Genomic DNA, 17875 nt, shown 5'->3' with positions numbered 1-17875 from the left:
CATGTACTTTTATATTAAACAAATATTGACTTTAGATGATGAACGTTAATACTAAGGCTTTTCTACCTCAGGTATAGATTACCTTAGCTGAATTTGGCAAAACTTTTAGGAATTTTGATCCTCACTGCTCTTCAACTTCGTACTTTATTTGGCCTTTTTAACTTTTTTGGATTCGAGCGTCACTGATGAGTTTTTTTGTAGACGAAACGCGCGTTTGGCGTATATACAAAGTTTAGTCCTGGTATCTATGATGAGTTTATTCAAAATTGAGAATGGAAATGGGGAATATGTCAAAGAGACAACAACCCGACCAAATGAAAAAACAACAGCAGAAGGTCACCAACAGGTCTTCAATGTAGCGAGAAATTCCCGCACCCGGAGGCGTCCTTCAGCTGGCCCCTAAACAAATATATACTAGTTCAGTGATAACGAACGCCATACTAATTTCCAAATTGTACACAAGAAACTAAAATTAAAATAATACAAAACTAACAAAGGCCAGATGCTCCTGACTTGGGACAGGCGAAAAAAATGCGGCGGGGTTAAACATGTTTGTGAGATCTCAACCCTCCCCCTATACCTCTAACCAATGTAGAAAAGTAAACGCATAACAATACGCACATTAAAATTCAGTTCAAGAGAAGTCCGAGTCTGATGTCAGAAGATGTAACCAAAGAAAATAAACAAAATGACAATAATACATAAATAACAACAGACTACTAGCAGTTAACTGACATGCCAGCTCCAGACTTCAATTAAACTGACTGAAAGATTATGATTTCATCATATGAACATCAGGCATAATCCTTCCCGTTAGGGGTTTAGTATCATACCATCATAACATATATTTTGCATAGTTTACATATTTAAATCTTGTCCTTTTGAGTTCAATGTTTGCATTACTATATAATTTAAATACAGATGGGAGATTATTTGTGTATAACAAGCGTTAAATATACATGTTTAATCCTTTCTGGAATTTAGTCAATTTGATACTTCCCTTCTTTTGATTCTTTTTGATGATCCTTTTCAAAAAGCTTATAAACAGTACCCCTAAAACTAAATATAATTAAGTTGTAAAACTTGTTATTTTGATTGAAAGTCCGTTTCTATAAATTCTAATGAACTATATTTACAGTCATGGCAAGTAAAGAGACATGTGCCGGTTGCCTTAGAGTTAAGGAAAATAATGTTGCTGATCTATGGTGTAATGATTGTGAAGAACCTGTTTGTCGACCTTGTAGTAAAGTTCATAGAAAATTTTCTATACCACATGACATTAAAGAAATAAAAAAACTGTCTAACTTTAAGAAAACCTCAACAAAGAACTGCAAAGTGCATGCGGGACAAAAGTTAATCTTTTTTTGTGTACGTCACGATGAAATTCTGTGCACAACTTGTTTATCTGGGTCCCATATAGAATGTGACATTAACCATATAGAGAAAACTGCCATGGGAATCAAGGAAAGCTCAGAATTGCATAATCTCAAAGAAAGAATTCACAAACAGAAATATGTAATCGAAAAACTGAAAAAGGAATTTGATGAACTTTCTGGTAGAATACACAAGAATAAAGAGCAACAGTTTGATCGACTTAATCAGTTACGTTTAGGCGTTGAAGACTGTATGAATCAATTAGAAAAAAATATGGAAACTCATTACAGCCAGGTTGTAGAAAAATTATCGAGCAATTCAAATCAATTGAACTTTCTGGAACAAACAACAGAAGAAAACACCAAAGAAATTGAAAACACAAAAAAATTAGAGAGTGAAGTAAATTTGCTTTATCTTTTAAAACGTCTCAATACTATTCAAAAGTCAGATGAAGAGAAAATTCAGTGTTTGGAGAAAGATATCAATACCATGTTATTTCAATTTATTCCTGAAAATGTCATTGAAAATGTTGATGCAATGGTTCATGTCTTAGGTACTCAGCAGACACTTTCAAAAAGCCCGCAAGGAAGTAGTATGGCGCAACAGTCTCAGTTGCATATACATTCAGAGGAAAATCAACCTATTAAACACACGCGAAAATTTAATGCAGATGAGTCGTGTATGTTTTATGGTTGCTGCTTTATCGACGAGAACAACGTTATAACTATCAAAGAGAAAATTTCTTATAATCAATATACACTGGAAAATATCAAAACCCTATACCTGCAAGTCATCAACCTTCAGGATGGGTTGTCAAATTCGTTTCAAATTGATTCTGAGTGTGCGACTCTGTGTAAAGATACAATATGCACGGTCGATTCAAACAACGTCCTGCTTGTTGGAGGAGACGGTATATACCTTATGGATCTAGAATCAGAAATACTTGCACGTACTATTAAAGTTGACAATGATCATTCAATAACTTGTAAATTAGTAACTTTTATTGAAAGTCAAATTGTAGTCCTTTGTCAACAGATGATAGATGAAAAAATGTGCGACTATATTTCTTGGATTGACTACAACGGGATAAGTTTAAAGAAACTCAGTTTACCGGGCGATGTTTGTGATCTAGTTATTAATGATTCACAAGTGTATTGTACATTTAACGACGTAAATAATGTTACTTGTACAAGTTTCTCTGGCGAAAGTCACATATATTACACAAGCCTGGACTTGATAGAAAGTTGTAAGATTACCGCGGGAGATTCTATAATAGTATTGTTAGAAATGAAAAGAAATGCCATCTATACAGTAGATCCTAAAACTCTTAAACGGTCTAAAATTCATGAACGTATCTTTCACCCAACTCATATGAATTTAAATAAGAAGACCAAAGAACTGGCAGTAACTTGCAATAATGGAACATGTTTGAAAATCTTCAATTCGTTCATTTAAGGAGGTTACAATTTTCAATTCAACGGTTCTTCTGATAAATCTTTGAAAAAAAAGGTGAACTCAGTTTCCGTACATCTTATTTTACTCTTTTTTAAACAAACTTTGTCTTGAATTATAATGAGATGATGACATGAATATGCTAGATATCTTAGTAAAGACTGTTTTATGAATATGTGTACCTAAAACTGCAACGTTCGACAAAAAATCCGTTAGTTTTCAAAATATCTAAATATGTTGAATGAATTTATTGAATATCATCTGACTATGTAATATTCTAGGATTCCGGTTGGTTAATTGCAAGTCTTTAAAAATAATTATCCACCGGCGAACCTTGCATTACATATGAGATCTGAACGCACCAAACTGTGCAAACGACCCATATTGGTGTTCCGTCTCTAGTATGTGAGGTGTTTTTCATGTTTGTTTTATGGAGAAGGAGTAGTGACGACATTCACCAAAATGACGTCTCCAAAAAAAGAACAGGAAATGATTTGTGTACAATCGTGACCGGCAAGTTAGTTTTCTATGTTGTGTCATGTGTTCTATTGTTTGTCTGTTTGTATTCTTTCATTTTTAGCCAGGCGTTGTCAATTTATTTCCGATTTATAAGTTTGACTGTCCCTCTGGTATCTATCGTTCCTCTTTTACTAAATTATAATCCTGGTACCAATTGATAACAATTGTACTGTGCATGCTTCACAACGGCCGAATTCACTTGAAACTGTGTAACTTTACCCTCTCGGGTTACAACAATCCGAGTTTATTCGAACCTCTCGAGTCAACACAAATTACCCCGGTTCCAACCCTCACTGAGCAAGAGTTCAACTAGAACCCTTGAATAACATCATACCAATCAGATTGTTTCCTTTTTTATGCTTAGTCAGGGCCTTACCCTAGAGATGTTCCAAATAGAATTGATGTAAATTCGATTAAAATAACCAATCAAACATGACAAATTGGTGGAAATTCCATTAATAGGAGGGTTTATTGCAGGTTTTAAAGCCAATCGTAAACGTTGTATCAATTAAATTAACAGGACCAATTTTATTTCACCGGATACAGTGTTGTGAAAACGTAGGTTAGGAACGGATAAGTTAAGATTGCGCATAAAAATAAGTATGTGTTTTAAAACAGAGTTACGCAGATAACCGGGTGTTTCTGTTATCCTTTTATTGAAATTATTTCTCCTGTTTTAGTTCACATACTAATATTTCATATTAAAACAATTGATTGTCTTAGTCGTTTTCATCTTTATCTTTATGCTTAAGTTGAATCGTTTCATTACTTCATCCAGTAAAAACTTTCGTTAATCGACGGCAGTATTTGAGAATTATTGTCAGTTAAATGTCTTCTGTTCCTGATTCTGATACCGAATCTATCATGGACTCGTTAGGCCATTCAAATAATTTTTAGCTTCTGTCTCAATTTATCCTGCGGCATGCGTCTATTATTATTATTATAATATACATTTGCACATTCATGGCTACACAATTTGTCGATACTATGATTTATTGACGTCTTAACACTAAATTCAGTAGATGTTGTATGTCTGTACTGATGGACATTAAAGTCTTAAATGCATGATTTTTTATAAACTGTTATTGGGACTTTGAACTAGCTGTCTGTAACTACGAGTACTCCGATATTTGTTCTATTATTTTTGTTGTTGTTTATGAATATCCTGCCACGTTCAGTCTGAGTTTATTAGATTATTTTCTGCTTTAAATCAATCTAATGAGTGGAGACCTTTTCAACTGATAGCTTTGTCTCTGGTCGGGAGTGCCTCATAGGGGAAATCCTTCAACATCTACTTATTAGTATATCATTGACTTAAATTTGAGTTTTGTTTTCGCATATTTCGGTTGTTTACATTTTATGTCATAGTCTGTTGAGATCCCATCTAAAAATGAGTCTAAAGCTATTACTTTGTTTTACAAAGAACTCATGCCTCGACTGTTTTGTGTCAGCATGTTCTTGCTGGGTACGGTTTCAATTGTATCATTACCATTTATGGAAGATCGTCCAAAAAGTTTGCACCGGTTTTACTGAATTGTTTTGGTATTTTTTATGCGTTGTCTTTTGAGCAGATGTTCATGTATTTTTGTAATAGGCCGTATCAGACAAATTATGTTTAGTGATTCTAGCTATGCTCTTATCTTGTTCTTTTATTTTCTGTGGAATTGCATAGAAATAGATTCATTTTTAGATATACAGACGAATTGATAACGAGACATTCGTAATTCAAATAATTCGAGCAACTGTTTGAAGTTTGCTATGTGGTGTCTTATGTTGGGGTCACACATTTGCCATTTTTACAGCCGGCCTTGACAAGACTATTCCACGCTTAACTTTCTGATCAAGTTCCTGTGAATCGTGACTAGAATTAAAATTTTAAATTTGTAAAAACATTTATTGCATCACGACAACAATGAGATATTGTTCAGGAAGCGTCAAAGTTCAGCCGTTTTCAACCGAATTTGTCCGATAATCCCGTTCTCAATTCGATTCCAATCCGATTTGTATCTTTTGCATGGTCCCGCATCTGTCCCGACAGTTTTTCGATTCTAAATGACCGAATGTGATCCGACAAAGACCAGACACTAACCAGACAGTGATCCGATGCCGTCATATTTAGGATGCTCAGGTACTGTCGGAAGACAATCCTACCACAGTCTGATGTACCGCAATGCAAACGGTTTTGCCTGTTATCAGTTGTACTGTGTTCCAGTAATTGTCAGAACTCTGACGTGGGTATCATTGCCGAAATTTGTATTTATAACGGGACTATTCCGGAACGGTTTTGACAAAGTAGGTTGGTATTTGGCAAGATCTATATGCAATCTGGACTCAATCGCCAAAAACAACTGCAATGGCAAATTTCTCCAGATGATCATGCACGTTTCAGAGGACCACGTCCAGAAAACACAGAATAATGTTACGTTTTAATCTGATACATCAGGATCTGTCACGATATAGTCACGATTGTAATCACACAAGACAAAATCGGCTGAATGTTACGGGACACGCCTAACTGTCGGGGTGCTTTGTCGACCTCTCCCGACCATTTCCGATCCGTAGGGAATCTGTTACGAACGCATACGATAAAGCCCCAGGCACACTGTCACGTTTTATTCCGTTTTAAAATACTACGTTTCAACTACGTTTGAATACAAATGTTCCATTATTTTGAAAGCTAGGGTTTACTAGGTTTGTGCTACTTTCTTATAACGTTTTGCTATGTATAAGTACGTGTAGACCCATGTTTCCACCACGCACCGCATTGATACGTTTCGATACGTAGTTAGCACGTTTTGTTACGTTCCGCTAGGCTTTGATACGCATTTACTAGGTTTCTATATGTTTCAATCTTTAAATCCATACGGGACAGGTCCTGATTTGAATAAAGGATTACTACGTTTCGATACGCTTCGTTACGTATATTCCCGTTTCACTACGCTTTCAAAACGTAGTAAAGAGTAGCTCTTGAAACTCGACAGTGTGACTTGGGCAGCAGCCAATGTTAGGACATTCCAGATCAATGATGATAGTAATCCGACTTTTTAACTTGTCGTGTCTTTTAAATTAAGCCCCAGTCACACTGTCAAGTTTTACTACTTTTTAAAATGCTAAGTTTCAACTACGTTTTGAGTAAAAATGTCCCGTTATGTTAAAAGCTAGGTTTAACTAGTTGTGTGCCACTTTATTATCACGTTTTGCTACGAACAAGTACGTGTAGACCCAAGTTTCCATCACGCATTGGTACGTTTCAATGCGTAGTCAGTACGTTTTGTTACGTTCTGCTAAGCATTGATACATATTTACTAGGTTTCCACTTCGTTACAATTTTCGGGGCATGTTCCGTGTTGAACAAAGGATCACTACACGTTTCAATGCGCTTCGTTACGTATATTCCCGTTTCGTTGTTATCAACCAGTCCACACTAATAAACAGATTTTCTATAAAATCATAACAGTTAAGTTATGTAAAACTTATATCCATAGACTAGACAGGTAAATACTATTCCGAAAAAAAGTACAAATTGTTTTTATCATATTTTACTTGAGTCTAAAATAAGGACAACATATTAACAAAACGTCAAAACTATGCGTGTCAGACGTAACAGACTATACGCATAATCACTTTAGCAGGGGTGTTTGTGTTCTTCAAAATAGTGTTATATCCACGAAAATTCGAATGAATATATAAAGTATAACAATATTACTGGATAAGTGTTTCTGATAGGACCAAAGCTATTTTTTGGCAAAAACAAATAGTGTTCATATTGGTCAGATTTTGGAAGATGTTACGTTATCAAAATGTATAGGTTTTAAAATATAAGATTGTATGATATTTCGTTTGTGTAAATTCGGCTCACATATGTGCATACATATACCATATCAAAATCGAATTTTTGAAGCACTCACACTACATGTAAAAATGCAACGGCTTCTGACAAATGTCTTGCAAGATGTCCAATGTCGGAGTTCGCCATGTTTTACACATAAATTGTCATTTGCGAAGTTGTTTATTAAAAATTTAGATTAGTTGCATACTAAATAGTAGGGAGGTCAAAAGATTTGAAATTTAAATACTCGGATACTCGGTCATGATACTCGATTACTCGGGAGTACTCGGATGAATCTTAAATGTCTATTGAAAAGATTAGATTTTAGGTGGGGTTTTATTATCACCTTTCTTAAACATGTTAACGAAAGACAAACGTATTACAAACATAGCTTACTCTTCTGGTTTTTGTTGTGTCAATTAAGCAATGAATTAACGACCGCCGTTTTTACAATAACCTATCATAATAGCAATTTTTGTTTGTGTACGTGTTCAAGAACAAAATTCCAATTTAATCAAGAATATTTGCATGAAAAGTCCCACAATTTAAAGTAGACAATATATGTTCCTGATGAGTGGGTAATTGTTATAATACGACTTGTCCATGAATTTGTTAACAACAATATTGGACTTCAAATTACTTGTACCTTTACTTTTTCTGTGTTTTTTTTTTGCACTATCGTATTTCGATTTTTGTTTTTATTAACCATGACGTTGTCATTTATTTTCAACTTTTGGGTTTGAATGTCACTCTCGTATTTTCGACGATATTTAAATTGTAAATTGAACAATTAAAGTTAAGTTTCAAATACAGAGTAATAAAATTGATTTTAAATGTACATCTCATACCAATTACGAATACATAAAAGTTTTGATTAACAAACAAATGTAAGTTTTTACGGCTTGTGTCGGAAAGTGTTACTCGAGTACTCGTTGCCATCCCTACTAAATAGTCCTTTTCCGTAATTGTGCTTTAACTTTACAAAACAGCTACATACTTTTTGATAACTTGCGTAGTCAAAACGACTTCGTTTTCAAAGAAATGAAATGTCTTGCAAGTTTGTCCACTGGACGATTTTCGTACGTTTTCAACGTTGTCGATTCGGGGTACGCTATTTATGGTGGATCATCTATAAATAGTTCCTCAGATAGAATGTTCTTGATAGTCAGATACTACCAACAAGACCACAAAGTATCATAAAAAAAAATCTGATGACTGGGTTTGGTCGTTTAGTTGAGGTTCTTAAGTTGTGAAACAGCTTTGTATCACAAGAGGATAACAAATCATCTTTATCAAATTTTCAATTTTGGAATGCGTAAACTGACATCGTTTTTTTTCAGCAATAAGATTCATGTGTATAGAATTGAAAGTGAAAATAAAATTGGGCCTAAAGCGTGGCTATATACCTCTCCACATCATACAAAGCTTGTAAACATATGACATTAATTATAATTAACCTTTTTTCCTGACAATCGTTTCATTTCATAATCTAATTGTACCGCTGTTAAAGAAAGTATAGTGAATTTTATAAGACCCGTTTAACTTGTTATTCCCGACAAACATTTGATATTAAAGCAAAATATATATCCTCCTCCTTTTCGGATCTAAACGGGAAAACTGTGCACTTTAATACGTTTTATGTCAATTGATCTCTGGTAGAAAGTCGTCTCATTGGCACTCATCATACCGTATATCTTCTCATTTCATAAAGATATGCATTACCCAAATACGATATATTCCTTCATTGGGAAATATTCAATGCATATTCATTAAATCAAAACATTATAAGAAGTATCCATATTGATGTGCAAAACAAAAATTGCAAGCGATATACAAAACTTATCCCAAATAATCGGTAATCGCCTTAAAACGTAAAAATTTGACGTTAATATTTGAGACGCAATATCGTGCTAAAACGTCTAAGCTTTCAAAACGTAGTAAAACGTAACAGTGTGACTGGGGCTCTCAGATAAGCACCGTCTTATCTCAAACGGGATCCATAATCGGCACTGTGTGAACGCCGCATAAGCCATTTATTAAAACGGATATGTTAAAGTGTGTCTTTTTTGTTGTAATGTTGCACTACTATTTCTCAGATTACGGTGAAGGTTGGCGCCTGTTAAAAACTTTTAAATCTGATGTATTTGTTTGCATTTGTCCTAAGTCAAGAACCTGTAGTTCAGTAGTTGTCGTTTGTTGGTGTGGTTCATTAATGTTTCTCGATTCTCGTTTTTTTTTTATAAATTAACTGTTGCCTTTCCTTTTTGAATAATTGAACACTAGTCATTTTGGTGGCCTTTATAGCGTGTTGTTCAATGTGAGACAAAACTCCGTGTTGAAGGTCGTACTTTTATTTAACATTGTTTACTTTTTACACTTTGTGACTTGGATAAAGAGTTGTCTTACTGGCACTCACACCACATCTTTTTATATCTATATATTAGTATTATTCTAATGATTTAATCTACTACAAAATTTTAATCACTTCATACAGATAAACCACAGAAGATTTGGACGGTAATGATGTATTATAGTCATGTCACTAGTACATGTGTTGTTGTGGTGGTGCTGATGGCTGTGGGTACGATTGTTGTTGGTTCTGCATAGTTATCACAGCAGGTTGTTGTGGCATTATGGCGCCATTGGATGTGGGCATGTTGCATCCGACTACAATCAGCGTGATTGACATGACTAAGGACAACCCACTTGCCACTGCACACAAATAAAATGACCAGCCTGGATTTCCGAAGGAAGAAAATAGGATCACTCCATTGTTGAAAAATCCTTTGAAGAAATACAGATAATACCATAGAAATCCAATCGTTCCGAAGATCCCTGCAACATATAATGCAATGCATGTGTATTCACCTCTACAAAATTCCCCAAAATAAAAATGAATAAATGAAAGAAATAAAAACTTGCCATACGCAGCACCGTCGGTGTTGAACACATATGCAATGGACATGATTCAGTGTTTCAAGTTCACATGCCGGAAAATTAGTAAAAGAACGCTTCATGAAAACTTAATTCGTTATATATAGCTATAATCAAGGGCGCGCGGTTTTTTACACAGATGATATCGGATATGTTTCTTATGTTTTAACTACAATACTCTTTCCTTTTCACGAATGTGACCTACCGGATTTGTAAAAATATAAGGAACACGATGAGTGAAGCAGAATCTGCTTACCCTTTCGAAGAGCCTGATATCGCCCCCAGTTTTAAGTGGATTCTAGTTGCTTAGTCGTTGGTTTTCTATGTTGTGTCTTATGTGCTATTTATTATTTGTCTGTTTGTCTTTTTTATTTTTAACCATGGCGTTGTCAGTTTATTTTCGATTTATAAGTTTGACTGTCCTTCTGGTATCTTAAGCCCCTCTTTTACTAAATTTCTAAATTTTTCAAATCTTTTCAACGGTGTTAAACTATTTACACCAGGGATTAAAAAAAACTTGACACAATTACATATTTTTTTTCTTGATAACAGACAATTTTGTGATATTGTCATTTTAATTTCATATTGCTATTTTTCATGTGTTTCCTTTGTCTAATATGTTATCCTATTTATTTGTATTGCATTCCTGTAATATTATGTTGTCAATTTAATGTTATGTTTAACATTGCCATTAAAGTGCGAGTTTGGCATGCCACAAAACCAGGTTTAACCCACCATTTTTTTCTTTAAAATTGTCCTGTACCAAGTCAGGAATATGGCCATTTTTATATTAAAGTTCATTGCTGTGTGTGTTACATTTTAACGCTGTGTTTCCGTTGTGTCATTTGTTTTCTCTTGTATTTGAGTGTGAATTCACATTACTATAAGACGTGTCACGGTACTTTTCTATCCCTAATTCGTGTATTTGGTTTTGATGTTATACATTGTTGTATTTGTTATTCTCATCGGATTTTGTCTAATGATTAGTCCGTTTCTGTGTGTGTTACATTTCTATGCTGTGTCGTTGTTCTCCTCTTATATTTAATGCGTTTCCCTCAGTTTTATTTTGTTACCCCGATTTTGTGTTTTGTCCATGGATTTTCAACTTTTGAACAGCGGTATACTACTGTTGCCTTTATTCATATGCAAAAGGTAATAAAAATAGGTTTCATATACTTCGACTAAATAACATATACTTTTTACTGTATGATAATAGCATTAGATTGATGTAAATTCCATATTTTTCGAATTGGTGCTTAGCGTGCGGCTCTTGGGCTGACATTGAACCTAGGGCTGATCATACATGCAATATGAAAATGCCATGTAATAATCTGATATTATTTTGATATTTTGATATTTTTCAATGTGTTGTTTTCTATGTTATTTTGTAAATATTAGTAAAGGGACGCTTTATAATTCGGTATCTTGGTCTAATCAAGAGTGTACAGAATATGTATCTCTGTTGTATAATTTCACACACCCTTAATTACACCAAGATAACCAATAACATTTAAAACCTAAGTTTTGTGAGTATTTGAGTTAAGTTTTAAAAAAAATCTTGTTATCAAGCAAAGAAAAATGTTGAATTAATTAAACCGATAACAGAAAACAATATCGGCTTAGATGAAATTCATAAATATATGAACATGTAGTTGAGTGCCAATGAGACAACTCTCCAATCCAAGTCACAATTTGAATGAGTAACTCTGTATAGGTCAAAGTACAGCACGATTATGAATAAACATATCTGTGCAATACCTGCTGTCATTCCTAATCCCCCTAAGTTCTGGACAACAGGTTTACTATACTCCCGACTACAGCCACAAAATCCAACCAAGCAGGCCACCAGCAGGAGTATGGCGCACACACAGGAACATCCAGCAGTACCAAGGTAGTGCACTGAAAAATAATTTCAGTGTCCTTAAAAAGTCATGACATCATCAAATTATTTTACAGCATGATTTTTTACTTAATGGCAAAAGTTGCCAAAACATAACATAAGTTGTACATGTTCTGAAGGGATTAAATGTATTTAATTTATTAAAATATAATTAGACCACATGCGTTTATAGAATATTTTTCAGATGGTTCATTTAAAATGATAACTGTGATTTCAGACGAAAAATTCAGGATCAATTTATATATCATTATCCTTCCATTTAATTAAACAAAACTAATTTCACTGGTATTAAAGAGATAATAGTAACTGCAATTACGATTATCCCAATATGGCGACGGAAGATATAGGTAAAATCTTTACAGTCAATTAACTTAAATGTAGCATGTTTTTGTCACTAGTTACTCAGCTACAAGGTTTTTCTATACCATTACATCATATTCGAATCGTAACGGTGCACTGGAATTGTCTAAGCGCTTTGAAAATTGCCGTTGAAAAATTCGGGATGATAATCGTAACTCTATGGAATTTTTCTTGTTTGATAATCGTAATTTCTTTATTGGATAATAGTAACTGAAAAAATAAATGTGTCTTTCAGCATTTCAATGGTATTGTGTGTATTAAAATGCAAATGTACAGTTAATGGATGACATTAACGGAAAATAAAAAAAATGAAGAAACTTACAGGTTAATATTTAAGGCAAATTTATATAATATATCTCTAGATTTATTGGCGTTTTTTTTTTTTACAAAACCGTGATTTCCTGTCCCAGCCACTTTAAAAAAAATGTTTATGATCTTTACAAGTAATGTTTTTCTGCAGTCATTACATGGAATTAGATTTAACATTTTTTAAGCAAAGAAACATAATATTTTTAGAGGGACTAATAAGCTATGGATTCCTGGCATTTCCCTAGACGCCCTATTCAACATTCATGCTCAATGTTTGCAAGAGATATAAACATAAGGGTCTTACAAAAGAAATGATGTTTTAATAACGGCACTTTAATTGTTGACAAAAAAGTGCACATCAAATAGACCAGAGTGATACCGTATTTTTGTTAATGTCCACTTCGAAACGGTTCAAACCCCCTTCAGTATCAGGTTCTAAAATTATGAAACAAAATCAGTGTACAGCTTAATACGTGTTTTGATGAATATAATCTTTCTTGTTACTATTGCAATATGGAGATTGTGGGGAAAAAAAACATGTAAATATGTCCACTACAAAACGGTCACCTACGAAACAAGTATTGGAGATTTTTATTTTTTTCAATTCTATATAAACAACACAAATAGCAAGGGTTAGTTTAATGCAATTTTCAGTATGCTATGAACATAGTATAGGTTTGATGTCAATTACGAAACTTTTTGTCCAGTACGATCCAAACGGGTTTTTCCACTCGACACTCATGAAAATGTCCACTACGTAACATAAGTTGTACGTTTATATGTAAAGTACTGTCTAATATTTAGCGATGAAAATAGTTCTCACATTCAGAAAAAAATGAGATCTTTCTAGTTTATAATGTAAAACAAACTAGAATGTCTATAGGAAACATTAAAATGCAATAAGATGTGCGTTTAAAAGCAGTTTCGTAGTGGACAAATGTCCTTTGCGAAACAGTACATACATTATGAAAATGATATCATTTTAAAGAGTATTTAAGATTGCACTTTTTATTTTTATTTACAAACAGGTCTACAATAGAGGTATTCAAAATAACTCTAGAAATAAAAATTTTGACAAGTTGATTTTAATTTTTTTAGGTCTGAAATTCACACTTTTATTAAAAAATGCCCTTAAAACAGACAACAATATGTATTACCTTTTAATGTATACATGTTGAAGGTCGTATATTAACCTGTATTGGTTTACTTTTTTGAAATTGTTATTTGGATGGAGAGTTTACTCACACCGCATCTTCCTATATCTATGTACCTGTTCAATATATTGACAATGAGGCAGCTGTCGGGTCAGGTATTGTGGTAAGTAGATATTCTAATTGTTTTCAAAGTTTCAATGTTATGTGCGCGTTTAAGGTGGGTTGTTTTGGGAGAAAATGGAGGGAGGAGCAATATCCCATATCCCAAAAGTGCAAAACTGTTGTTCTTAATTTCTCGTCAAACTGTCTCTGGCGAATACTAAACGGCTTTCCTACTTCATTATGGCATAACGGGTATTGACTAGAATTGAACCAGCAGTCGCTTCCCGGGGGGGGGGGAGAGAGAAATAGCACACATAGCCACCTGCTTTAAATGATTTAAAACAATATTTATTATATTTACTATGTTTTTATTCAGGATAAATCAATGTTCTTTAACAGTCTTAGGGCCAGCTGAAGGACGCCTCCGGGTGCGGGAATTTCTCGCGACATTGAAGACCTATTGGTGACCTTTTGTTGTAGTTTTTTGTATGGTCAGGTTGTTGTCTCTGTGATACATTCCCCATTTCCATTCTCAATTTTATGAATCACAAATATGATGGAGGGTGACACATGCGTTTTCCCTGACAGTTATTGCCATATATCATAACTTCCTATAAAATTGCCTAATCGCTCATTCCCATATTTTGTGACATTCCTAGTTCTTGGGAGTTTTCTGTATTTTAACATAGTTCGCGTTTTTCCCATATCCAAATTTCTTAAAGCTCGTTCACCCTTCCAATTGTATGGTAGTATGTAGCTGTTTTCATTAGAACCATTAATAAAATATCCACAAAAAGATATGTCATAAGATGTTGAAACGCGATTAATTCATCACCATATTTTCATCATGTGCTATCAGATATACGTTTTTAGTGTCAATATCAATAAAAACACTATCAAGTTACGATTATCTTCGCATTTTCTAATACCATAATTACGATTATCTTTTTATCCGAGTTACGATTATCATCCCGAATTTTTCAACGGCAATTTTCAAAGCGCTTAGACAATTCCAATGCACCGTTCCGATTCAAATATGATGTAATGGTAAAGAAAAACCTTGCAGCTGAGTAACTTGTGACAAAAACATGCTACATTTGAGTAAAATGACAGTAAAGATTTTACCTATATCTGCCGTCGCCATATTGAGATAATCGTAATTGCAGTTACTATTATCTCTTTAATACCAGTGAATTTAGGGCTCGTTAAAGAGAGTGAATGATCTAAAATCAAATATGCACTTAAACTAATATTTTGCCATTGAACTATACAGCCCCTTTTCAACGTAGTGTGAAAATGACGTTAGTGATCTGAATTGTTCCTTAAAGTAACAAGCTGAAGCCGACTGTTGATATTTTTACTCTGGCAATGTTAAAAACAAAAATTCAGCTTATTTTTTGTATGTGATATTTTTCACATAAGGAGGTAGAACAGTCACAGGTGAACATTAAACGGTGGTAATAAAAAATATTATATTGCAAGTCAAATACTTCAAATGTTTAAATCTCGAAGAAGTAGATCTACACCTCAAACAAAAGTCAACAAACACTTGATAATATTATATAGTATCTAAACTTAATCCGTTCCGTATGTATTTACTTTTCTATATTGACAATCTCTTAGGAAAGAACAAGATATATGTTTCTCCTGTATAGATAATACACTTACAGTCATTGTACCCAGGTATATAATTTAAGAAATTTGTGTCCTCAATGCTCTTCACCATTTTACTTGTTTGGCTTTACAACTATTTTGATCTGAGCGTCACTGATGAGTCTTATGTATCCGTAACGCGCGTCTGGCGTATTAAATTATAATCATGGTACCTTTGATAACTATATAAAAGTTGGTATGATTAGTTTTCTATGCAGGAGGATACAATTACACCATAAGGGAAGCACACTAATTATAAATACGTAAACTCTTCCATTCAAAATTTGCATGTTCAATCTAATACCTACTGTAGCAAGACTGACAAACTCTTTGCATCGTAGCAACTATTGAGCGATCTGTAAGTAATCCGAAGCAGGTCAAAATCAATTGTCCTATCTAACAACATTTTTCATTCAGGCCTAAATATACGCGTTGTCCCGCAGAACCTCCCAGTTGTACCAATTGTTGATTTGTTCTCATCTTGAATATGCATGAAATATTTGGCACTGGGTGATAAGAAAACAGAGATCATCAGTCAATTTCTCGTCAAATAGCTGAATGCTGCGTGTATGCTGTACGGCTTTGAATTCGTATTTGAGGATCTCGCTATATTGAAATACTTGTATAGTGTTTGAACATGTACGAATTATCTGAATTAGTCCATATATTATCACCCATGTATTTTGTTATATTACGTATAAATATCTATATATTGACATAAAATAAAGAAGAAAGAAAAGATTTTGTGAACAGGTTTGAAATTACGATAGAAAACAAACAATTGTAAATGTAATAAAACTATTCTAATGACAATATATATAGTCATACTGGTTTTGATAATAGTGAAAATAACTTACCGTTAAGAAAGGTGCCATCGTATGATACGTACGTACCGCACAAACCAGCAACACAGATTTTAAATAAACCAGCATGCAAAGGACCGCTGACCGTCCAATAATCCGTTGCAATTCCAATCACATGTAAAACTAAACATACCAACACCATAAAAGTCCCGAAAACAACAGCAGTGGATGTCATGGTCGTAAAAAATTTAGTCTGATAGTGTATTTTTCTATCAAAGAAATCAGAAGTGATATCTTGGAATAAAAACTTGGCAAATGGATTTAATCTGACAATAAGGATGTAATATATCATGAAAAGAAAATACACTTTGCCAAATAAAATTAATAACGGAGATAAGAAAATCGATTTGCATTGCGGTTTGTCATTTTTGTTTCTCGTGTATTGTTAGCATATGGCCTTTTAAAGCTTACTATACAGTATGTGTTATAGCAGTACGGTGACTTACAGTTGTATATCATAATCCTTTCGTCAATGTTGGACAGTTTATATGTCATTGTCAATCTTACAACGTATTGTTATATTTTTATTTTAAAAGATTTGATGTTTCTGCTAAAGACATTAACGAAAAACGTATTATAGAAAAAAATATAAACACAGTTTTCATCTCAATTTTGGACGGTTCGGATTTTCAAAACAATTACACAATGTGCACTAAATGCATGCAATCATAGGTTTCATTTTTTTTCTTCGAACCAATCGAATCGCAATTTTAACAGAAAAATCTCGAAACTGTTCACGATTCAGTTAGATAGATGTCACAAGTAACAATCCTATAATAGCAAAAAGTTGTGTAGGTCTTCGAATTTCATGTTTTACTTTTACAAATTATGACTTGGATGGAGAGTTGTCTCAGTGGCTCTCATATCACAACTTCTAATATCTATATGTATAAGCAATGGTTCATTCTTTTATTTGTTCTCAAGTCGTTTATCAAATGCTCTGTCAGCTTGTATGTCAACCAATGTTTTATTTCTTTCTGTAGAAATTCCATTTCTCTCTTAAGAAGTAGAAATGCTCCAATTCTTTGTTATGATGGTCATTATTTGAAGAATATAGTTTTCTTCTTAGTTTTTATATACCCACTGCTATATAACCACAGCTTCTAAAATAACTCATAGACACATGTTTTCTTTGCAAAGATTTTTTTATGGAAAAACACATTGTTGTTTTGTGTATAATGGATTTGAAATAGTTGCATTCTGGATTTTCTGAAAATAGTAGATTAGTATGTAAATAGTTTGTTCTTTGTCGGAATTAGTAAAAATACTAACAGTAAACATCTAATTAAATAGATCAAAACTAATAAACGATAATTTAATATGAATACAAAAACAGAATCCTACATTGAATTTCATGTTTTTCCAAAAATGTAATAATGATATTATGAGTGATCTGTTCCATTGATCTAGATAAAATGAACCAGTA

General features: G+C 33.4%; 2 protein-coding genes across 3 annotated transcripts; one reads left to right on the top strand and one right to left on the bottom strand.

The window, feature by feature from the left end:
* The first annotated feature begins 1140 nt into the window (after positions 1 to 1140).
* On the top strand, positions 1141 to 2829 carry LOC134698372 (uncharacterized). Its single transcript, XM_063560490.1, has one exon. It carries the CDS (start codon positions 1141 to 1143, stop codon positions 2827 to 2829), a length of 1689 nt encoding a protein of 562 aa, XP_063416560.1.
* A 6825-nt stretch (positions 2830 to 9654) lies between these two features.
* Positions 9655 to 16702, bottom strand: LOC134710623 (uncharacterized). 2 transcript variants are annotated; one of them, XM_063571009.1, is made up of 3 exons: positions 16444 to 16702; positions 11867 to 12007; positions 9655 to 10009 (listed from the first exon to the last, which is right to left on the bottom strand). In XM_063571009.1, exons 1-3 carry the CDS (start codon positions 16622 to 16624, stop codon positions 9717 to 9719), a joined length of 615 nt encoding a protein of 204 aa, XP_063427079.1. In that variant the 5' UTR covers positions 16625 to 16702; the 3' UTR covers positions 9655 to 9716. The 2 variants fall into 2 exon arrangements, with proteins under 2 accessions (XP_063427079.1, XP_063427084.1); XM_063571014.1 differs by lacking the exon at positions 16444 to 16702 and adding an exon at positions 15895 to 16165.
* Positions 16703 to 17875: the final 1173 nt, after the last annotated feature.

The sequence above is a fragment of the Mytilus trossulus genome, chromosome 1 (assembly GCF_036588685.1).
Source record: "Mytilus trossulus isolate FHL-02 chromosome 1, PNRI_Mtr1.1.1.hap1, whole genome shotgun sequence".
NCBI classification, from domain to species: domain Eukaryota; kingdom Metazoa; phylum Mollusca; class Bivalvia; order Mytilida; family Mytilidae; genus Mytilus; species Mytilus trossulus.
This window is presented reverse-complemented; position numbering and strand designations above follow the sequence as displayed.

Bases quoted from the DNA above. Each gene is read 5' to 3' on its own strand.
- LOC134698372 (XM_063560490.1), top strand. From the start codon at position 1,141: ATGGCAAGTAAAGAGACATGTGCCGGTTGCCTTAGAGTTAAGGAAAAT.
- LOC134710623 (XM_063571009.1), bottom strand. From the start codon at position 16,624: ATGACATCCACTGCTGTTGTTTTCGGGACTTTTATGGTGTTGGTATGT. The intron at 12,008-16,443 runs GTAAGTTATTTT...ATTATTTTTCAG, and splicing joins CGATGGCACCTTTCTTAACG to TGCACTACCTTGGTACTGCT. The intron at 10,010-11,866 runs GTATTGCACAGA...TATATGTTGCAG, and splicing joins GGGATTAGGAATGACAGCAG to GGATCTTCGGAACGATTGGA.